The sequence below is a fragment of the Trachemys scripta genome, chromosome 9 (genome assembly GCF_013100865.1).
Source record: "Trachemys scripta elegans isolate TJP31775 chromosome 9, CAS_Tse_1.0, whole genome shotgun sequence".
Classification (NCBI taxonomy): Eukaryota; Metazoa; Chordata; order Testudines; family Emydidae; genus Trachemys; species Trachemys scripta.
Window position 1 is genome coordinate 77,484,468 of NC_048306.1, and position 24,286 is coordinate 77,508,753.

General features: G+C 39.3%; 2 protein-coding genes across 2 annotated transcripts in view; one reads left to right on the forward strand and one right to left on the reverse strand.

Annotated features, from left to right (window-relative positions):
* The window catches only part of MED12L (mediator complex subunit 12L), a 317,383-nt gene that overhangs the window by 159,899 nt on the left and 133,198 nt on the right, over positions 1-24,286 (forward strand). The window lies entirely within an intron of this gene.
* On the reverse strand, positions 28-4,873 carry GPR87 (G protein-coupled receptor 87). Its single transcript, XM_034780705.1, has 2 exons — positions 4,840-4,873; positions 28-1,064 (listed from the first exon to the last, which is right to left on the reverse strand). The coding sequence occupies exons 1-2, from the start codon at positions 4,871-4,873 to the stop codon at positions 28-30; spliced, it is 1,071 nt and encodes a 356-aa protein (XP_034636596.1).

A 24,286-nucleotide genomic window follows, 5' to 3' on the forward strand; every position in this document is an offset into this window, starting at 1 on the left:
TGAACAAAAGTCTCTGTGAGGATAACCTCACACATCCGTGTATTCATGATATATGCGCACTTCTGATCTTCTGACGCTTTGAAGTGACCTGATACTTTCACTCCTGGTTCGCATATTTGATTTCTTGAACAGCCTTCTTGAAAATGATCTACACATGAAAAAGTAAATTATTGGATCTAGACATACATTACATGCAGACAGGAAAAGTGTCATTTCCTTGCAGTAGTACAGAATTTTATGTGCTGAATCATCTAAAAGTTTATCTATGTGGCTAAAAGTAAAGGGTATTCTACACAAATGATATGGGAGAAAGCATGTGAAAAATACAGCCACAACAACCCTTATGCTTTGGTTGTGTTTTCGTTTTCTGCTTGATGAGCTAATAAATTGCTTGCTTGACTTGTATATGTACCTGGATATAGCAATGTAACATCCTATTAGTACTATAAGTACTATTACAAACATACAGGTATTGATATAAATGACTGCTTCGTGCCATTTTACTCCCAAGGGAGTTTTAAGTTTTATGCAATCATCTATATTTTTCTTTGTTGGATATTCATTCGTAAGAATCAAATTTGGTAACGCTAGAAAAGCCATAACAACCCAAACACATGCTGACAAAATCTTGGTGAAAGTAATACTGTACATTCTGGAATCCCCAAATGGCTTTACCACTTTCAGATACCGGTCAATGCTAATGAGTCCAAGAAACACAATCGTAGTATACATGTTTGCATAAAACAAAACTGTGGAATATCGGCATAGAAAAAAGTTAAAGTGCAATGGTCCGAGTCTCAAGTCCTGAATTATTTTAAATGGAAATGTCAGTGTCATTAGGAGGTCTGCAACCACAATGTTTTTGAGGTAAAAGATAAAACTTGTTTTGTTTCTGATGTGGAAGAAAATCCATACTGCTAGACCATTCAGTAAGATGCTTGCCAGGAATATGATGAGGTAAAGCACTGGCAAAACAATGGTTGTAAATTCATTTTGTGTGGAGTTCCCAAGTAGACCTGTTGTGGAATTAGTTGAAATAATGTCTTCTTGGCCCAGATGATAATCTATAGGAATGATGGAAAGAAATAATGTAAGTACGTTTTGACAGTTGTATAAATGATTTTAGCAGTTGTTCTCCAAGGCTTGTGGTGGTGTTGTCTTCGGCTGAGCCCAAATGATTCTTAGATGAACCAGTTTAGAAAATGTGAACTTCTTTAATAGAATATCCTTTAATATTATACATTTTAAAATAAAAGCATAAAGCACTTGTTGGCCACAATAAATCAGAATACTGTAAAGTATCAGAGGGGTAGCCGTGTTAGTCTGAATCTGTAAAAAGCAATAGAGGGTCCTGTGGCACCTTTAAGACTAACAGAAGTATTGGGAGCATAAGCTTTCGTGGGTAAGAATCTCACTTCTTCAGATGCAAGTCACTTTTAGACTTAAAGATGCCACAGGACCCTCTGTTGCTTTTTACAGAATACTGTAGGCATTGGTTGTTCCAGGCTGTTGGAACATAAGGACAGTTCTGCAATTTAATTGATAGAAAAAACCTATGAATATGGCTAAAACGAATAATGCATTTTGACTTTCTCCTTTAATTAGTAACCGTAATACTTGTCTTTTTCTATAGAATACCTCAGTCTTTAAAGCATGTTACAAAAATCCCTACATCTCTGTTACTGCATTATTGGGTAGGGATCCCATACATCCCCAATATTAACCCTACATTTACAGGTTAAGAAACTGCGGCAGAAAGGTTAAGGGAGCTTCTCGGAAGAAGGAGGGCTGCTGAGCTTGGCACAGTATGCTTCACTGTCTTGTGAGGTTGGGGGCAGGTGGAGCTCTGAAAGATCAGCTTCTAGTCAGACTAGCCATTTTTTCAAGAAAATGGCTGTTACACTGCTGCTTTTTCAAGCTTGGTGCTACAGCCCCGGCCATATGGAGGTGTGATATGTATTTCTTTGCCCTGAGCAGTTGAGGCTGGCACACCTGCCACACAAGCACGGGTTGTACGGTCACAATGGCATCGGAACAATTTTTATAGTGGAGTGCTGAAAGCCATTGAACAAAACTGTGTATGATGGAAACCACTTCAAGCCAGGGAGTGCTGCTGCACCCCTAGTTCCAGCACCCTTGTATTGTCAATGATTTTTCTCCTCTGCACCCTGCAAGGGCTTGTAGGATCGAGTCCTAAGAGATTTGTCTAGGCCGTGGAGGATAACGGTGTGAGGTGCTGAAATTGGAGTTCAGGGGTCTCTCCTCCCTGTCAAGTGCTCCCATTTTGCTTCTCACTGGTGTACTATTTTTATTTACTTTTAATAGCAGGCCAAATGACACATACTGAAAACATCATGGTTTGAATTAATTTATTTTGTATAAACTGAATGCATGGAGGACTTTCTAAATATAACTTTCCTGATACTTCAAGCTTTCATCTCTTGCAGCTGAGCTATTACTGCAAATATTTTTCTGATAGCTTCGAAAAGCTTCCTTCATTGCCCTATTACCAAACATCTCAGGAGAGTTCTCATAGAAGAAATATAGTAATTGAACTTCTGTTACTCTTTGGATAATTTCTGAAGAAAATGTGCATTTGCAATCACTTTGTTAAATTCTGCTGCAAAGTAAAAAAGTAGTGGGATGCACACATGCGTTTGAAACATTTTTTTTAAATAATTTTTTGCATTGGCGTTTTTGTCTAAGAAATCTACAGTGGTAGTTATTAAAGCACAATGTACCGTTACACTTAAAAATACATTCCCAGTTCAAAATTCCTGCTAAGGTGAGTTTATTTGTCTCTTCAATTAATTTTTTGTGGGGTAAATGAGTGCACTGAGGTCTGAAATGGGGAATAAATGTGCTATCTTTCAGGTTGAAAATATCTTTCTGTCCTCTGAGTAGACATGCTTGGTGTAGGATCTATTGGAAGGGAGATGATGGTCTCTGCCTGAACAGTGCTAGGATTTAAGCCTGAATGGAATAATACACTGAAATTGCATGATCCTAATGGATACTTCAGTTTCATAGGAGAGCCATTCTCTTCTGTGCTGCACCCTGGGCTTGCAGGGCTCAGCTAGGACAGTGTGAGAATGGGTGATTTCTGTTGGCACAAGATTTACAGTAGATGTGCAAGGCCGTAGAATTTGTGGGTGGAATGATGGCTTGGCACCCATATAAAAGGCCTTGTGATCTACTAGGTAAGTAATCAAGGTATTTGGGTGGAATCACCCAGCTAACAGGTTTGTTCTCAGCTGCAAGGACTCTCTTCCTGCAGATATAGATGTGGTATCTTACTGTCATTGTTTAATGACGTTGTGACCTATTTTTGCTATTATATTATAATCAAACACTTCTGCTAGCACTTTAAATCTCCAAAATACTGTACTAGCATTTGTTAATCAAAATAGTACTCTGTCAGATTAGTGGCATTATTATTTCCATTTAACTGATGGAAAGAGATTGAGGTACCGAGGGTGCAATTCTTTGTTGTGCTCACTGGTGCAGAGGCCATAAACGCAGTGGAGCCAATCACCAGGAAATTCTTTTGTTGTAAAGGGTAAGGAGTAAGGTCCATAAGTGTAGCACAGTGGGCACACCAGGACCCCCATCCTCAAAAAAGTAAGTCAGACCATCTCTGTGCTCTGGTTGTTCCTGGCTGCTGGAATAGTCCATAGGGCCATAGACAACCAGGCACGTGCCAAAGTAGCCCTCTGGAGGTCAAAGCAGCTGCTTGCCAGCCTCTGAATAGAGTGGCTTTATGCCACTTCTGTTGCTTACCTGTATCCGCTCTGAGCAGAACCAGAACTGAGAATTGAGTCAAGAGGGGTTAAGTGCCTGAGGCCATGCACAGATGAAGTGGCAAAGTGCCGTCCCTTCACCTGTCTGTGCCTTTTATTATTTTGACCAGCAACAGGACATTTTAAAGAATTGAAATGCTGCTTTTCAATTAAAAGTTGGAAGGAAAATTAAGTATTTGTAGAGACAGCACTGTACATTTATGACCTAAAATACTTTTTTTGTGAGAATAATGAATAGATTGTACAGTATTCTGAGCGAGACTTTTTTGGAACATTTAGCAAACTAAATAAGGTGGACTCTAACTGTACAGAGGAATATTTGTATCAATTTATTACAATTAATAATTATGGACCAGGTCACATTAAGGTACTGATTGACTTTGAGTCCAAGGGGAGCTGAGTGCTCAGCATCTCACAAGATTAGATCCTATGTTTTGCAGTGCTGATATCATGGCTTATGTAGATGTGTAAAGATTTAGCTGACACAACCTGTGCAAGTGCAGTATAATCAGAGTTTATCTGTTATACTTACCAGTACACTGGGAGTGCATTGTTGATCTTAATTATAGATAATCTTTTGGCTCTTTGTCATAGCAGAACATTGTCTTTTATTTAAAACGATTTATTCACCCAGAATCAGGAAGATGAGAATTCTGTTTGGCCCTTATTAAATTGCTAAATATGAAACACAATTTACTTAAATTCACAAAGCACAAAATTACAATCATTGTGGATTTTAATCACATAAATATTTGTGATCAAACATCTAACATTAATTTTGTAATAAATAATAATTTATCTTAATGTTTCTTCTAAAAAATAACAGTAAATAATATTGTTTAAAATTGCCTTGAACTTCTATGGTGTATTAAATCAGATTGGAAATCCATTGAGGAAATACCTGACAATCTTTTGATAGCCTTTTTTTAAAGGACTTATTTTTTAAAAATATTGCTCTTGATAGTAACTACTTCCAAACGGGGGATACTATAAACTTTTCTCAGTTAATTCCAACTTTTGAGAATTCTTTCGAATTTACCTGGTGTTTTTCCATATGACAAGTTGAACCCCATTATTTTTGTTGCTGTTGATTTTCAACTGAAATACTTTTCAGGGGAGGCAGGGTTCATGGTCCTTGGACTCAGCCTGGGCTATACCAGCTTTAACTTCTGAAAAATATAGGAAATAAAAATAATTAAAAATAAGTAGAAGTTTTTGCGCAACAGCAGCATCTTCCAGCATTTCAGAAACAAAACTGATCAGAGAACACAGACAGCTGGTTGTCTGAACACTTTATAGGTATTCTTCCACTTGAGTATTCCCTAATTCTTTACTCCTGTCTTCCCTCACTACACCTAAGCCTCTTTTAAAGTATTGAACACCAGCATGAATTGGTGTACAGATGTATGCTAATATTCAAACGTAACTGCCTCACTTTGCTCAGTCTGTTGTCCTAACTACTGAAATGCCCTTCGTTGCTACTTCAACAATTGTTTCCCTTCCTTATGAGCTGCCCTTGCAATGGACATCTTCTGTCTTGATGAAGAACCTTTATGCCCATCCCTTGTTGGATGAACACATGCTTAAGTCTGTTCTCAATTTTGGAATTCCTGGTGGCCAGTTTGGGCTGTTGCTCTTGTCACTGGATCCTCTGATGGCTTTCTGTCTCGACATATTAAACCTTTATATGCCCTCTATCGATAAACTGCAAGGAATAAAAGAAGGTATCCGCGTAAAATACTGACTATATCTCGTGCTATGAAGAAAAATACTTAGAAAAATGCATGTTAAGTGCAATATCTTTTATTTTTCAAATTAAAAAATTTAATACACAGCCACAGTATACATCACGTGGTGTTATATATATTATACATATATAAATATAGTGTCTGTGATATCATTAGCTCTCGACTTAATATATGGAGTGTGGTGTGTGTTTTATCTTTTTGCTGGAAATTTTAATTTTTTTTTGCTCGCTTCCTTGTGGTTTGTATGGTGTGTTTCTATTGTGTAGCCTGTTGGGAGGTCAGCTTGAAGAGATAGCAAGAAAGTCTGGGGCCTGAAGGGACTCTGAATGGAAGAATGGGACACTACAATGGCAATATTATGACACCGAACATAATGTGTATCAAAGTTTAATTATCAGAAATTTTCTCCACTGTTGATTTATAAAATAACTTTGTAAATTGCTGATGTGTTTGTTATAGGAAGTAATTGTATAGATTCTCCACTCCTGGTTCTCCAAGCTTTTTTATGTATGATTGTTAGGAAAAAACACAGCAAGACAGACCATTTCTCAGCAGTAAGCAGTGACACCTTTTAATGGCTCTGCTTCTCAGAAGTTGAAAGGAACTCCAAAGCACAGAATCAGTGAAACCCACCAAAACTTACGTATGTTGGAGGACAAAACAGTGTTGAACTAAGTTTTGCAAGGTTGTCACCCCTTTATCAGGGACTGACAATGAATATATTTTATGATGTCACTACACGGTAATAAAGCATGTCACTTTTTTCACTACTGCTACATTTTAAGTACAAATGAAACTCCAGTCCAAACTTTTAAAACTTCATTTTAATTTTGTCAAGTATCAGAGGGGTAGCCGTGTTAGTCTGAATCTGTAAAAAGCAACAGAGGGTGCTGTGGCACCTTTAAGACTAACAGAAGTATTGGGAGCATAAGCTTTCGTGGGTAAGAGCCTCACTTCTTGCATCTGAAGAAGTGAGGTTCTTACCCACGAAAGCTTATGTTCCCAATACTTCTGTTCATTTTAATTTTGTTTTTTAGTATCTGGTATTGAGGTCCATTTTGGGACATTAAATGAAAAGAGATGGGGCATGTAGATGACAACTTGATATCTCTTGGGCATAGGAAAAAATATTACTGGCTAATATCACTATCAATTGTAATCATATAAATCTGCAGCTACATCATCCAGGGTCCAGCAGACACTGGGATTAAAATATGGTGAACTGTATTAAGAGATTTTATAAATTCTCAGTGGTATTGTCTAACCACCTTTCTTCTGAGCTCCTGTTAATCCATGTAAGCCCTTTTTCATGGTCCCCCAAAGGCATTTTTTCTGTGCTATTGTTATCAGGTCCTAGCAAAGTAGTCTCTCAAGGGTCAAACTCGCTGGATGTCAGGTCTATGATGATGCAACTATGGTGTGGCAGGCACTCTGGATACAATTTTGGTTTGAAAGGAATCTCTCAGTTAAAAATAAATGTATGACTCTTCCCTTGTCTGATGGACACTTCTCTGAGCAGGATTCCTTGATTAATTCCTTAAGGAACTAGGAGCAAGTAATAACTCTATATGCTTATCACATAGGAAGGTTCTGCCTAGTGGCTTTAATTCAACATAACAAATGGATATTTATCCTTTTATAAAACAGAGGGAATAGGGGATTACCATGTTCACAGGGCAAGGGGATCATCTTTAAGATGCAAGGACCACAGTCTCATACTTACAGGAAATCTTAAATAACTTCTTTCATAATGGATTCTACCTGGACAACCATTATTCCTATCATACCAGGGAATTATTTACAATCTGTAGGTCTCTGACATGCTTACCTACATCTACTGATGAGACTCTAGCACCAACAATTCCTCCTGTGCTCCCTCTGCAACCTACATCTCTAATGTCACACACTCTCCTTTGGCCTCTCATTGACTTCCTGAGTTCATAGCAGTTGTAGCAAGTTACCTCTGGAAACAGGGTCACAGTCATGGCCTATCCCCACAAGTGGCTAGTGTGGGATAATTCTTTTCAGGTGACAAAAATGACAGCATCCCAGCTCTTACATCTGTTCAGACTTTGGGTTTTATAAGTGAATCCTAAAGAGAGTTTGATGATTCTTGCCCAGAACATTAATCACATGAGGGATTCTCTGTAATACAGTCCTCAAGGAGAGCTTTTCCAGTTGCATAGAGCATGGCGAAAGTGAAGTCAGCCAGGGAATTCCAAGTCCTGTAGCACCATTTGTCAGAGAATGTAGCTGCTCAGGCCCTGCTGTATCCTCTCTTGAAATAATACCTTGGACTTTCTTCTCTCTCTGGACCCTATAATTGCTCCGCCTACAAGTCAGCCAGGAACAAACCTTAGAGAATCAATAAATATCCCTTTCCTGTTTAAAACTTTCTTATTCCTTTTGTCTAAATGTCTTTGATTTTAAAACAGTTACAGGAAGTACCAAAATATTGACAGGAAGCAGCAGCAACAACAACAACAACAACAAACACTTCACAGATGTGAAAGTCTTGACTGTTTCAACATCTCTCAGATAAAATGTTGTTTCCTGGGAACTCTAGGGCTTGAATCTCTTAAAGGGAACTCCTCTATCTGATGAGCTTCACTACCATTATTTCTATTGTGATGGCTCCTAGAGGCTCCAATCAAGATCCCATTGAGCTAGGAGCTGTACAGATGCATAACAAAAAGACAAACACCTTATCAATTTAATGGAGCTTTTGGATAATGATTATCTGTCTAGTTAGAGAAGCACATGTTTTCAAGTAGTACAGTTGTGCGGAAATTATTCTGCTTAGATTTAAGGCTCCATATAGATGTTCTGAAGAAAAGGCATCTTTGCCTTCAGTGAAATTCTGTCAAGTCAACAAGTGTTAGTCAGGAGAGACAACTTATGTGTAATGAGGTATCTCAGTAGGAGGGTGGGGTTGATGAATAAGAACTGTAAGCTTATCTTTGAGAACTAGGGGCCACCAAATTAAATTAATAGGCAGCAGGTTTAAAACAAATAAAAGGAAGTATTTCATCACACAATGCACCATCAACCTGTAGAACTCTTTGCCAGAGGATGTTGCTAAGGTGAAGACTATAACAGGATTCAAAAAAGAACTAGATAAATTCATGGAGGATAGGTTCATCCATGGCTATTAGCCAGGATGGGCAGGGATAGTGTCCCGAGCCTCTGTTTGCCAAAAGCTGGGAATGGATGACAAGGGGATGGATCACTTGGTGATTACCTGTTCTGTTCATTCCCTCTGGGGTATTTGGCATTGGCCACTGTCAGAAGATGGGATATGGGCTAGATGAACCTTTGGTCTGACCCAGTATGGCCGTTATGTTTTTACCCTAGAATACTTCTGGAATTCTTTGCTTTAAAGCAGCTCATATTACAGGAAATGTCATCCTGCTCATGGTGTGAGAAGAAATATAATATTCCCAGGAGAATTCACACTCTTCCACATATTGTTTCACCCTTAGCTTTGGAAATGAAGAGTCTCATTCCTCTCCTCTCCTCTGTATAAAAAAGGGGGCAGATCTTGATGGAATACTACAGGGTCTCATTTAGTTGGTGACTAACTTTGTCCACTCTTGAAACAGACCCTTTTTCTTCCTTATAAATAGCATTTCTGTGATGGACAAGGTTGATCTCCACCTTCTTACACTTGTTTATTGCCAGTTATCTAAGCTTGAGTGAAAGTCTTTTTTTTTTTTCTCTAGCCCAATTTCATTCCATGCAAGTGTGTCATACTCCCATCTTATACATATTTGTACATCTGTAGTAAAAATCCTGCTATTCCATGGGTCCTTCGTACCTATTCAGCTGTCACTCTAAGGGTTAAGTAGAACCTGCACCTTTATTCAGTTGGACCTTAAATCAAACTTTTTAGCATTTTTGTGGTTTGTCTCTAGTTGGTTGGCGGGGTGTATGTGTTTAGTGTCAGTAAAAATAAAAGGTTGGCAGTTGCAATAAATGTAGGTTAAGTACATATTGTTGCATAGATGGTGCAATCTTTTACTACCAATGTTGATAGACTAGTTTATGTGCATGACTGATATAACCTCATACGAGAATTTAAATCATAGGTTACAAGAGATTACATAGGGAGATGTGGGATGAGTCAATAGTGTTTCTAATTACTACAGCTTTGAGTTCCCTGACCTGTTTCGGAAATGTAGCGCAGGGAAGAGAGTTTTAGAAAATATGTAGAGGGAAATCTGCATCTGTAAATCTCATTGCTTTTTTCTTGATCTTTAATTCACTATGTTTCTATTTTATCTTACAAGTTTTGTTTTCTCTGGACTAGATTGCATATGTTAGGTCATAAGTCTAATATTGGTTAAAATTTTTTTTAAATGTGAAACTTGTGTACTACAGTATAACTTTGTTGATATATTGCATTTGTCAATTATTCCAGTCATCACCATTCACATTGGTTTATAGGTGAACTAAGTGTTTAAACAGTGGAAAAAAGAGATTGAATATTAAATATATCATTGGCTCGCTGTATGTATGTTCATTTTGTTACTTAACAGAACCAATTCTTTACAAGCTTTTTAATGGAAAATATGAATACACAAGATTTTTTAAAATAAAGCAGGTTAGGTTGCAATGTAATACAGTATATTTGTGCACATTACTTTTACAAGCACCCTTGTCCCACTCCACCACTGGCGCAAGCCCCAATGCTTCCTTTGTTTCCTTCTTCCCCTCCCATCTCTGTGCCTTTCTCTATGCTGCCCCCTGTGTTTGGAATGTCCTGCCAAATCCATGAACCAGGCCACTCAATCTTCCCCTCTGCTGCTCAGGTCCTTCATAATGCACTTGTTCCATGTTGTCTATAAGAAATCTTAATTTGTCATTTAAGGGGAAAAAACAAATAATCTTTCATGGGACTCTTGGGATGTTCATGCAACATAACTGAGTAACCACATGATCTTATTTTTGTAATCCTCTAGGGGCCCCTAACTTCTACTGTTTGTTACTTTTACTAGCTGTGTAATGTCCAAAATGGATCATCAGAAATACATGCATTTGTATTTTTAATGTTAAGAGATTAGCACACTTTTGAGAGCTGTAGAAATTACAATAAAAAATTCAATTACTCTATTCAAATACACGTTAAGTATAGCATACACATTGTATGACATGTTACCAGGTAATGTTTGTAGCTATCATTTGTTAAGTTGAAATTAAATTGAAAAGTTGAATGCCTAAGTTTCAGGGCAAATGTTTGCACCTGGGAAACTAAGATACTCGGGGGAAGGATTTGTGGAGAGTTTTGTTTATAAAAGTGAGTTTTGTGATCGAGAGAGATGCTAGATGGACAGTCCCAAAGATGAAAGTCTTTTTATCTAGGGCCTGGTCTACACTGTGGGGGGGTGTTGATGTAAGATATGCAACTTCAGCTACGGGAATACCGTAGCTGAAGTCGACATATCTTATTCCGACTTCCCGCACCGTGAGGACGGGAGGTATCGACGGCCGCGGCTCCCCCGTCGACTCTGCTACCGCCGCTCACTCCAGTGGAGTTCCGGAGTCGACGGGGAGCATGTTCGGGGATCAATATATTGCGTCTTAATGAGACACGATATATCGGTCCCCAATAAATTGATAGCTACCCGCCAATACGGCGAGTAGCCTAGATGTACCCTAGGAAACAATGCACCCTGGACAAGCTAGAGTGTGAGCATCTCCTGGTACCACAGCTATGTGCCTCAACTCAGACCTGGAGGACCACCTTTCAGAGATCAGAGAACAGTTCAATGTACCTGTCTGTATAATACTTGGTGCTTCTGCTTAGACTTCCATAGGAGGTGTCCGTTATCTCTGCCCTGAGCCATCAAATCGTCACTCAATATTTCCTAGTATTATTAGAAACTCAGAGCCAGTGAAAAGAGGTGGCTGTTGAGATGGGATTGAAGAGAGTCAAAAAAGCTGTTCTGTGATGAGGCCAATTTGTGAGGAAGTTCTACTGCTCTCTGGGAGAGTGATAGTGTGGTGTTGGAGGAGCTTAAGAGGAGATGAGGGGAAGGTTGAGGGGAAATCCAAGGAGGAACTAGGAGACCAAACAGGGTATTTTGTACTGAACACAGAAATGCACAAGGAGTTTTCTGCAGATAGTAAAATGGTTCCTATTTCTAGCTATAACTAAGGAAACTGCCATTACATTCTAATGAAACTGCAGTTCAGAGAGATAATAAAGGAAAAAAATACATCCTGGGTCAGATTCTCTTCCCCTTTTGCACTACAGATTGGCTGGAAATTTGCAGCATCCTGCCAGCTAAGACTCCTCCCTGGTATACTAGTATTCTCACCTGGCATAGAGTCAATGTAGCCAGCCTTTATACATCTCTTTCCCTGCCTGTTGTATGGGGCATTCTGTGAGGTATGAAGGGCCTATAGAGACTGGATGCAGTGAAGAGTTTGGGCCTCAGGTGCCTACTTTGCTATTATTAAGCACCTAATATCTAACAGGCCTAAGACAGGGCTACAGTAGGAGTGCTTTCACCATATAGCTATACCAGGGTTCTGTACCGTAAAGAGGCATTCTGTGGCTTGGGTCCGGGATACCTAGAAGACTGCCTAAAGCTTTAGAATGAAGATCATGGTCAACAACTATGCTCCTCTGGCACAACAGAACTCAACAATAAGGGAGACAGCTTTCTCAGGGGCTGGTCCAAGATGCAGGGAGCTTATTCCACAAGAACTAAGGTCCATCATAAACCACACATTCCACTCCAACTGCAAGGTTCATTTCTTTGACCTGTCTTCTCTTACATAAATACATAGCAACATGTATTTTTAACAAAAAATGAACTCTCCCCCCAAAATATCCTACCAAACCAAGGCATTCCACTGTGTGTGTTTCTTCTCTTGGGGAGGGAATGAGAGAACAAATGCGTGAGATGTTCAGCATTGCTTAATGCACTACTGTACGGCACTCAGATACTACAGTGATGAATGCAGTATAAGAACATACATAGACTAGATTAATATCCTGGCAAAGTGCTCCTATTGTGGACATACCTTATACTGGCAAAACTGCACTTTTGCTGCTATGACTTATTCCAGGTCCGCCGAGTGAAATAAGCTATAAGAAGTAAGCACTCTTATACCAATATAATTGACACTGTGATTTTTACTGGCTTAGCTATGTCAACAAAAAATCTCACCAACATAGCTATGCTGTCAAGCTGTTCTTGTTAGATCTGCCCTTAGTGTCAAATTGTGCTCTCATCTATGCTGGTTTAAATTCAAAGTAACTTCGTTGACTCTAGATTTACATTCATAACTGAGTAAAATTTGGCTTTTTCTACATAACGCTGCTCAAGCCCATTGTGGACAAAGGCATGAATAAGATTTACTGCAGAGCACGAAAAAGATAGTACTGTATGCAAGTTTAATTTCAGAACTGGCAATAGGTACTGTTATAGACCAGGAAGTTGTAGGAGGCAAAAAAGGGTTTAGAATCAAGACATCTCCATCCCTGAAAGTGACATGAGGATAGAGGCTTTTGGAAGGTATGTTTTTATTACTTAGTAGCTTTTTTATTTTGAGTGTACTGATCTGAAGGAAGCCATGCTGGAACCAGGTGCAGAGAACGTTTTAGGTAAGTTCTATGTAGAATTGTAAAATAAGTCCATCACCCATTGTTTCCAAGTATAAAAATTTTCATGCCAGCTTCACAAAGCTTGGATAAAATACTGTACCTCAAATTCTCATCTTTACTGTCAATACTGCCAGAACTTGCATAATATAGTGTTTTGCATAGGCAAACAAAAAAATTGTGCTGTTTTATATGAATGAATTTTTTTCTTTCAGCCTAGTACTGAGTTTAGCATGCCTGGAGGTATATCCAGCAGCATGCACATACAAAGGTATACATCCTCAGGGTGTATGACTATTTTTCCAGATTAAATTTTATGTTTAGTGGAACCAATATTTTTTTAATAAAGCTATGTTCATAACACTTCTGCCGTCACTAAGCCATAGGTTCTTTCAAAGCTCAAATTTACTCCTGTGAAATTTCAGTTTTTCCTTTGTGTAATATCAGTGATTTAGTAAGCTTATTTGAACCCCTAGGTGGCTGAAGGCACCACTTCTTGATTTACAGGCCTTTCCGCAGGTCAGTTGGGGAAATAGAGTAATGTTTGCTAGTTACATGTGTTTTCAAATCCTCTTTTCTCAACTCCTCTTTCTGCTCTCTTCTCTCATTGTTGACAAACATACTTCAAAATGATCGAATTAAGATGTTAACGTTGACTTTCCATATTGATTTGTTTGCTTTTGTAGTTTCTTACTGTTGATTTCTGCTAGGGCTCAATTAATGAGTTTTTTTCAGGATATCTTTTTCTTCTCTTTCCTCTTGATCTGTTGCTCATTAGAAGTTACTAAACATTTTCTTTCAGGAGCACATTATATTCTGTGCAGAGGATGCGTGTAGTCCAACAAAACTGTGTTTTTATAACCATTTGATTGAATACTTTTTGGTGATTTTATCTTTCTCCTGGAATATGCATAACAGCTTGACAGTGATGTTGATGAAATATTTTCAGTACTTTGGTATGCTGGCGGTAACATGTCCATATTTCATGGTCACAGAGTGAAGTGGAAATTGCTACTGCATGTTCAGTGTTGTGCCATACCAGTTCCAGACTCAATGTTGTAATCTGCTCTAATATTGTATATAAAAAGGGGGCAAAAGTACAAGAGATGCAATGCTAAACCCATCTCTCTGAGGCTTTGTTTGCTGTAACAAATGGATTCAAGAGAGCCACCCACAGGCATGGCCTGCTTTTCCATTATGCAACTGACAGATGGTTTTTCCTGTGAAGGACAGAGGAGTGCAGTTGAATGGTGGCAGACTTTGTGATGGCCGGTGCTTCCCCATCTGAATTTGTCAGCCTCTTATTAGGTCATTGATATGCTTTCATTCCTATGGTGGCCTGAGCACAGAGAAGAAAAGCTGGGTAATACCCTCTCCCCTCTTCCTGTCTTTAGTCACTTCTGCAGGTATATGGAGGCACTGCTGCAGCCTCGCAAAGTGGCCGCCTTAGAACCCATGTTGAGAATCTCTGTCATAGAATCATAGAATATCAGGGTTGGAAGGGACCTCAAGAGGTCATGTAGTCCAACCCCCTGCTCAAAGCAGGACCAATTCCCAACTAAATCATCCCGGCCAGGGCTTTGTCAAGCCGGGCCTTAAAAACCTCCAAGGAAGGAGACTCCACCACCTGCCTAGGTAACGCATTCCAGTGCTTCACCACCCTCCTAGTGAAATAGTGTTTCCTAATATCCAACCTGGATCTCTCCCACTGCAACTTGAGACCATTGCTCCTTGTTCTGTCATCTGCCACCACTGAGAACAGCCGAGCTCCATCCTCTTTGGAACCCCCCTTCAGGTAGTTGAAGGCTGCTATCAAATCCCCCCTCATTCTTCTCTTCTGGAGACTAAACAATCTCAGTTCCCTCAGCCTCTCCTCATAAGTCATGTGCTCCAGCCCCCGAATCATTTTTGTTGTCCTCCGTTGGACTCTTTCCAATTTTTCCACATCCTTCTTGTAGTGTGGGGCCCAAAACTGGACACAGTATTCCAGATGAGGCCTCACCAATGTCGAATAAAGGGGAACGATCACATTCCTTGATCTGCTGGCAATGCCCCTACTTATACAGCCCAAAATGCCGTTAGCCTTCTTGGCAACAAGAGCACACTGTTGACTCATATCCAGCTTCTCGTCCACTGTGACCCGTAGGTCCTTTTCTGCAGAACTGCTACCTAGCCATTTGGTCCCTAGTCTGTAGCAGTGCATGGGATTCTTCCGTCGAAAGTGTAGGACTCTGTACTTGTCCTTGTTGAACCTCATCAGGTTTTTTTGGCCCAATCCTCTAATTTGTCTAGGTCCCTCTGTAACCGATCCCTACCCTCTAGTGTATCTACCACGCCTCCCAGTTTAGTGTCATCTGCAAACTTGCTGAGAGTGCAGTCCACACCATCCTCCAGATCATTAATAAAGATATTAAACAAAACCGGCCCCAGGACCGACCCTTGGGGCACTCCGCTTGAAACCGGCTGCCAACTAGACATGGAGCCATTGATCACTACCCGTTGAGCCCGACGATCTAGCCAGCTTTCTATCCACCTCACAGTCCATTCATCCAGCCCATACTTCTTTAACTTGGTGGCAAGAATACTGTGGGAGACGGTATCAAAAGCTTTGCTAAAGTCAAGAATTAACACATCCACTGCTTTCCCCTCATCCACAGAGCCAGTTATCTCATCATAGAAGGCAATTAGGTTAGTCAGGCATGACTTCCCCGTGGTGAATCCATGCTGACTGTTCCTGATCACTTTCCTCTCCTCTAAGTGTTTCATAATTGATTCCTTGAGGACCTGCTCCATGATTTTTCCAGGGACTGAGGTGAGGCTGACTGGCCTGTAGTTCCCTGGATCCTCCTCCTTCCCTTTTTTAAAGATGGGCACTACATTAGCCTTTTTCCAGTCATCTGGGACCTCCCCTGATTGCCATGAGTTTTCAAAAATAATGGCTCTGCAATCTCGTCCGCCAACTCCTTTAGCACCCTCGGATGCAGCGCATCCGGCCCCATGGACTTGTGCACGTCCAGTTTTTCTAAATCATCCCGAACCACTTCTTTCTCTACAGAGGGCTGGACACCTTCTCCCCATATTGTGCTGCCCAGTGCAGCAGTCTGGGAGCTGACCTTGTTTGTGAAAAAAGGATGCAACTTTCATACTTTTAATGTACTTGACCTTCTCAACCAAGATGATGTATATCAGAGTCTTTTGTTTTTCTCAGCAAAATCTTGGCCTCTGGCTCCTAGAACTCTCTTTAACCATTCATTTCTAACTGATTAACTTGTCTCCTTGAACCCTCCTCCTGCCTTGCTTCCTCTCTCATCCTTTTCTTCTCCCTCATCATTAACCTCTCTTGCTCATTTAGCACCTTCCCCATAGCTTTGATGTGTGTTCAAAGAGGGAAGGAAAAGACTCTTTTTGACAGTGTCTGTCTGTCTGTCTTAAGGTTTTATCCTGGAGTCCATCACGTTAGTAACTCATTCAGTTTTCTTGTCTTAGAACCCCTCCTTTCATCCCATTGTACCTTATGTTTGGGCGACCCCAGCTTTTCCCATGGCTTCAACAACCACCTTTATGCAGATGATTTCCAAAAAAAACTTCACCACCTCTGACCTCTTCCTTTGTTCAGCTTTACACCTGCTTTTCTTTCTGACGGCTTTTGGATGTTCTGCCACCAACTTAATGGCTAAAGTTGAACTCCTTTCACCGCTCCCTTCCTGCCCTCAATCCTTTCCTCTCTCCCTTTCTTCTTCATCACTGTTGGCATTTCATTATCCTCCCCATTACCCAGGCTTGATCCTCTTTGTTCCTCTCTCTTGTCTTCTCTCCCCATATCAGTCTGTTGCCAAATCATACAAGTTTTAAATCCACCCTTTCCTCTCCATCCCTTCTGCTAAAATTCTTGACCAGGGCCTTGGAATTCTTCCTCCTCCTCCTCAGACCTTACTCCCTTTGATCTATCCAAAACATGACTGAAAGAATAAACTATCACTTTTGGTGCTTGAATTCAAATGGTGGAAATTACATGGTCCCTTTTATTAGCTTTCCCTTGCCCTCTGCATCAAGTACAAATTTCTAGTTCTTCCCAGCAAGGCTCTTTACACCTTTATTTTGCATAAATCTCTGTATGGTCATTTCATTCTCTTCACTTTGACCAAGCCTCTCTCCTAACCACTCCCTTCACATTCTGTTTGTACTCTTGCCTTCATGTCTTCCTCCATGCCCCTTAGCCAGGAACAATCTCATGTCAAGCAACCTTGCTCTCATCATGCAGATACTTCTTTAAAAGACATATAATCTGTATTGTATTTAAGTGATCTTCCAAAATTATTCTAAAATAATAATAATTATGTACAAAATAGCTTAAATCATTATTTAGGTTGGAGAATTGAGGGCTCGAAAGTTAGGAAATACTAGATTTATGGTTGCACGGGCAATTGTAATTTTGGCTCTTTGTGCATCCATCCTGTGCACTGAATTTGGCAGGGATCCTGTGGAAAAAGTAGTATATGATCATGTAATTAAAGATTGTATTATAATACATATGCACAACGGGGATGAGTTGGGGTTTCATGGCAACCTTAATACTGACATTTCCTAACTTTCAAGTGCTTGACTTTACTACTTAAATTTACTTTGAAATATTTTTTTGTGTACGGTTTCCTAAGATTTTCTTTAAAAAGGAAAAAGCAAATTCTGGAGAAGGAAAAAGCAAATTCTGGAGATTTGAAATAGTTTATATTTCAATAAAATCTGAATGGAATTTCATGGGACAAAGAATATATACTTCTGTAACTCAAAAGGTTTGCCCTTGCTGTATTTCAAAGGCCTGTTGTCAACAATTTGGGGAGCGAGGAGGAGGGCTAGAGAATCTTAAGAAAAGGTTACAAGAATATTTTATGATGGAGAGTGCTTGACAACTAAAATATAAGAATCTCTGCCTTCACTATCAGCACTTGGGCTTCTATTCCATTTAACCCAGTTGCCTTCTGAGGAAGCAAGATGATTAAAGGTGACTGGAGGACTCTAGAGAGGCATTTCACGTCCTTTCTTTGTGGTGGTATGGAAACATCATTAGCAACACTTCAATATAAAATATTTTACAATATTAAATGAATGTTGCACACTTTATTATGACTTCACCTACAGTTTATTTTGGTCAGCCAAATAAATTTAAACTTATAAATGACTGAACAGGGACCTCTCTTCACAAAAAAGAGATTAAAAGACCTTGGGATGTCTAATGAGAGGAAGGAAATTCCTCCATTCCAGTTAATCAGGTAGTTTTACTAGGGCATTTTTTTGGGGCGCTATAGAGTCCACTTGCCCTTCTGTGCAGGTAGTATGACCAGATGCTTATATTCAAGACACCAGATGCTTATATTTAGAACAAGACAAAATCTCAGCTTAAGCGTATCTGATAAACCTGCTCCCCCATTTTGATGCCTTCTGCTGGTCTTTGTTCCCTGTGCAGTTTAAAGGAATGCAGGGCTCAATGCTGCATCGTCTTCTGAATGACTTTCCAGTTCAGTTGCTCATGTAGTAACAATGCAGCCTAGGCTGTTCCAAAGCCCAAAGTGCCTGAGGACCTCTGGCGCTTGGAACAGCTCAGACTTGATTGCGTGCTAGTGCATGAATGGTTGACTTGTGCAGGTGTTGAACCATCTGGGCCCAGAGTTCCCTCCCCTCCCTACCCTAAAGGAAGGCTCTAGCAGTTAGGGAGTGGGGACTAGGAATGAGACTGCAAAGTTGTAATGTGAAAGGAAACTGGAAGAAAAGGAGGAGGAGGAAGAGAGACAAAAAAGGCCATGGGAGGTGCAGGAAGTGCAACACCTGTGACAATCCATCAATTTGTTTATTTCCACATCTCTACGACAAAAAGTTGCCTTCTGTTTCTAAAACCCATTACACAGTCCAACCTCTGTCCTTCTTCCCCCCGTCTCATCTCCTCCACTTGCAAATTCCTCTATCCTTTGATCCCCTCTTACTCCTTATAGGAACCAAACCACGTCCTCAGATCCACGTAGGACAAATATCCCCTCTCAAACAGATCGGTCTCCTCTTCTCCTAAACCACCCAGGGTAGTATCAGGGTTAGAAATGAGAGGAGTGGTAGGAAATCTAATTTACAAGTTACATTAAAAAAATGAATTAAAGGCTTTTGTGAGGTGACTGATTTCTCACTGAAAGGGTAAAATGATGTCAGGAAACACTTGATTTGAATCCTAATTTCAGAGAGGTACTGGCCTGGGTTTCCATCTGATCAGACTGATACAATTTCTTATGAATAATGACTATATGTCGTTTGATGGCCATTTGTAGGAAGAGTCCAGGTAGACATTGTTTTAAAGCAAGCTGCAAAACCTCTAAATAACACTTGATTTTAAAAACAAACAAACAAACCCCTTTTCCTAACAAAAGGAAATGTGTAAAGTAGGAAGACATTATAGACGTACTATAGTAATTTGACACAATACACAACACACATTCATTTTTAACAATATAGAAATTATAGTCTCACTGTTATTTTTGAGTCCTTGGTACCTGAGAATAATCTTTCAAGTGTAGAATAATCATTAAGCGACATAGGTGTTTTTGGACATGTCATAGATTGACAAATGTATTTTGCCTCCTGAACTTAGAGACTTATCACAAGTACAGCTCATACAGTTACTAAGTTGTTTAATAGCTATGTGGTTCTTCCAAGTGACTCTTAAACCTAACAAGTTTTAACATGATTTCAGAAGATTAAGGGTTCCCTTCCTTCGTATTCTTTATAGTATAATTAACAGACGGCAAATATATTTTTCCCTTTTTGAAAGAGGCAAAAGGAATTGAACATAAACCTTTTCTAACTAATTTGGAAACGTATGGAGTTTATTTTCAATATCAGCTACTCTGCCTTTAAGAAACAGCACTTCAGTGAGACTTTGAGCTCCTGCTCTTACATAAATATTGTAAGGGAAACAAATAAAATAAGTTAATATTTTTAACTTTTGGGTATAGAAAATATGTGCTTTCATAACATTTTGAATGGATTGAAGATTAGTAAAATGTCATTACTGGGCACAACTTTAACGCTTCACATTAATGTGATGTCTAATTTATGATTCTAAGCACTTTTAACCAGTGACATTTTAACTCCCATTTTCTACTTACTTAAGAATGGTTAAAAACAAGGCAGTATTTATATTTTTAAACGTGTAATGAACACCTTATCTGACCCTTTTGACATCACTAAAAAATCACTTACCTGTCATCATTATTGCGCTCCGTTTGTCTCTTTGCTGTGTCTTCAGAATGCATTAGGCTCCTCAAAAATGCATCTTGAATCTAAAACAGGCATAAAAGTATTTCTTGCAAAAAAGTAGTAATAGAAATCATTTTAAGCTTTTTTTACTTAAAGTGATTCTGCCACCTTCTGATTGCTTTTTGTGACACCTGATCAGAGAGTCAAAATTCCCCGTCAGGAACAACTGAAGCAACTGGCTTTCTCATTACTTGGAGTGACTCACATGCCAGTGTGTAGGTAAGATCTGCAAACTTCCTGAGTCTGGAGCAATACTAGCTAAAGAAGCAGACAGTGATTCACCTGGATCAGTGGGCTAGTGTCTTTAAAGCCAGAAGCATTCAAGTTAGGGAGATGTGAAGAGGCTGGAAGCATGTTTTACAGTAACTATGTAATCATGCCTATGCGTTTCAGTTAATACTACTTTGTTAGTAGAGAAAATATGAATTTAATGTTGTGCTTAAAATTTTCTGCTGGACATAGACTGACATATCTTCTGTTGGTCATGACCATAATGTTACCTGTTAATTTCTTTTACTCCGTCTATATGTAGATATCTTTTTAATGTTGTCCTTTGATCAGATCTTCTGTTCTAAATGATGTATTTAATGAAAATGTTATGTACAGATTTTTAACTAAGAAAACTAAACTTTCCATTCACTTCATACTAATTACTACAAGAGCATTCTTTTGAGGGTCTGAGTTTTACCTGTGCCTCTTGCATCTCTACAGTTACGGGTTGCAGGTACATAGAAAGGCAGATTTGTATATGTCTTTGTTTAAATAAAGAGTGAGGTTAATGGCTGTTGTTTATTGAGAAGGTTGGGGAAAGGTAACTTTATTTTAAACCAGGAGAAGGTGGTGGTTAATTCCCCATTTCTCCAGCCTCTGTGGGGCTCTACCAGGCCTCTGAAAAAAACTCTAACTTTTATTAGAACTTCCCTGCAATGACCACTAGGCCAAAACTGCTTCTGGAGCATGTCTGAGCTCCCGTGGGTTCTCCTCTGTCTTGTACATATATATTATCCTTCTCTTCCTCAAAAATCTGTGATAGTGAACTTGTTCCTACCCAACAATGCCAGGAGACAGTCCTCCTTTTCCTCACTTTAATGTCTTAAACAGACCTCCTGCTTGGAAACCCAGTGCTAATACCAGATGCATCTAACCACCTGCTTAACGGGCAGCCCCTATCCCTGTACTGGTGAACTGTTCCATCCTGTTGCCTGTTGGGGGGTGGGGGAGGAAAGCCCACACCAGAGTCTGTGAAGGCCATCCATCCATGCATTTGTGCTTTTATCCGGTTCTGGTCAGAGGTAGATAATGTCCACCTGCTTCTGCATTTCCCCACAGAAATGACATGTGCTTCCCGATTTCAGGAATTCCCTGGTGTTCTCTATTGCTGAAGGGAATAGAAGACATACAAAGTGAGCCAGTGGAAACATACATTACTCTTCTGTATATTATCTTTTGTTCTTTTATCAGAAATTGCAAGCTGGTGTCGGTAACAAGGTTATTCATTCCAGCTGGCTAGTTACACTTTGATCACCAATGCTTCAGCTACTGTAATCAACTGCAGTTGCACTAGTTTTGTTTCGAAGTGTTATCAAGTACTAAGATAATTCCCGGTAGGTTTTGTAGTGCTTTCCCCAAGTCCATGCAGGGTAGAAGGTCCCAGTTGGCATTGTTGTAGACACTCACTAGTCTGCAAGCCTTACTAATGGGTTATCCTCATTAGTACTGATTTGGGAAGTTTTTCTATAATCCACTCAGGCCCATATCAATTCTTCCTTTGGGGCACAACGTGCCTATAAAATGTGGGATGGACAGATGCACATGCACATATGCATACATATACACACACAATTAAATGAAAACTTAAGCTACATTTCTTTGACATTGTTTTAATACTTGTTAGAAAGGTCCAAGGGTTTAGTTATTGGTACCCCAAAATACAATAGATGGATTTTTTTAATAGTGATAAATTATAATGGTGGTGGTCATGGTATAAATAAGTACATAGACTAAAAGGGATAAGAGTATGAAAAGGTTAAAAATAAGATCCTACATGTTTTTTTTTTTTAATCCAAATGTGTGTGCCAGTTCTCAAGATGAAGCTTGTCAAGGCTAGTCAATGTCTAAAGGGAATACCATGGGGTTAGTCATGAAAGTGGTGTGAAAGAAATGTAAAATTTTGATGAAAAGAGCAGCTGAAAACCAACCCTATAACTTTATTATTATTCAGATTATTTAAAGGTTGAATGTGCTTGTGTGTATATATTATTCTAGTGATTATAGAGTAATTCTCCTATTTCATAAGTCTTGAACAACTTTATTAGAACAATTATTAGGTTGTTGCTTCATTCTAAATCTTTTTATTGTCATGTTTGAAAATCCAAATGTTAGGTTTATTTTTAATACACATTTACCACCTGGATAAGACATGTGTGATATATTTATGGTGTTTTTAACAGAAAATTGGTGGAATGAACCAAGCTTGCAGTATAGGCATGGTTCCTCCCGCTTTCTAAAGTGATGATCAGCAAAACTTTTGAGTTCTGTGTGGTTCAGCTGCAGAGGCCAGATGTGTTTCAATATAATTCTGAAACCTGAGTTTTGACTGCAAGTGGCAAATTCTTCTATTTTTAGTAACACCCATAGATTATTGTGGAACATGAAGACATGCCTACCTCTGTGTGTACCTATGGAAAGTGGTGCCATTTCAAGAGATGATGTTGACTTAACTGAGTGTGCCATAGGAGAACAATGACATAACCACATCAGAGGAGGTTCTCGGAGTTCATATGGCACTGTCCACTAATCACCTTCCTTTAATTGGAAATACACACATTTTCTGTTAATGCCTGTCCAGGCTCCTCTAATGGACATTTGTAGGTTTTGGCTTATGATGTATGATATTTTTCTGCGTACTACTTTACTGAAGTCTGAGATGCTCCAGTCAGCCCTGTTAAATCACATTTGTGAAAAGGGTCAGGTTTGGAAAAGCCACCGGAAGTGTGAAATGACAGTTTGTTTTATCTGAACTATATAAATCCATTCATTGTGCAAAAGAGAGCTGTAAAAGAACAGGCTTTGTGATGAGGTTTCTGGTACTTCCTGGCTGTGGTAAAGTCCGACGTGTCTCATGAGTGTCTTCTCTTGTGGTATTGAAGCATTTCTGCTTGTGGCTTCAGACAGAAGCAGAAAGGATGGAGGCAAGCTGTGAAAATTGAAGAGCTTTCTTAAAAAAAAAATTGTATTTTCTGTGTGTGTGAGGGGGAGAGAGTTAGTGAGTTTCAGGAAACTTTGGTTTAGGGGGAAATTTATCTCAGATAGTTTGTCCATTCCTTATTTTAATAAATGCAGTGTTACCTCTTTGGTTTATCAATGCATGCCAAGTTGGTTGAGACAAGGTTATGTGACTTCCGGTAAAGAAGCTATGGGTTTGAATTTTCTTTTAAGCTATGGGGCATTAGATTTCCATTATAAACTAATGTTAGGCTAATCAAAAAAGTTTTCTGGTCTATCTGTACTTCTTGAGTTGTAAAATTGGGCTGAAAATCTCAGGAGAACATGCTTTTTTATAATATTTCCAACATGCTGTAAGGCCAGCTTTCCTCATGGTATTTTGACAGTTTGTTTCCTGTTCTCCAGTTAGAAACCAGAATTGCAAAAACATGTGGGGAAAAAAACAAACAAACCTGGAGAATCTGCAAACATTTCAAAACCTAACAGATGCTTCTTTCTAACGTGAGCAAAAATTGGGTGTTTCTTATTTTTGCAACAAGTCTGCTCTTCTATACTATAAATGTTCGTATTCCTGCCTCTCAGTCAGTGTCTTAAGATGAAGGCAG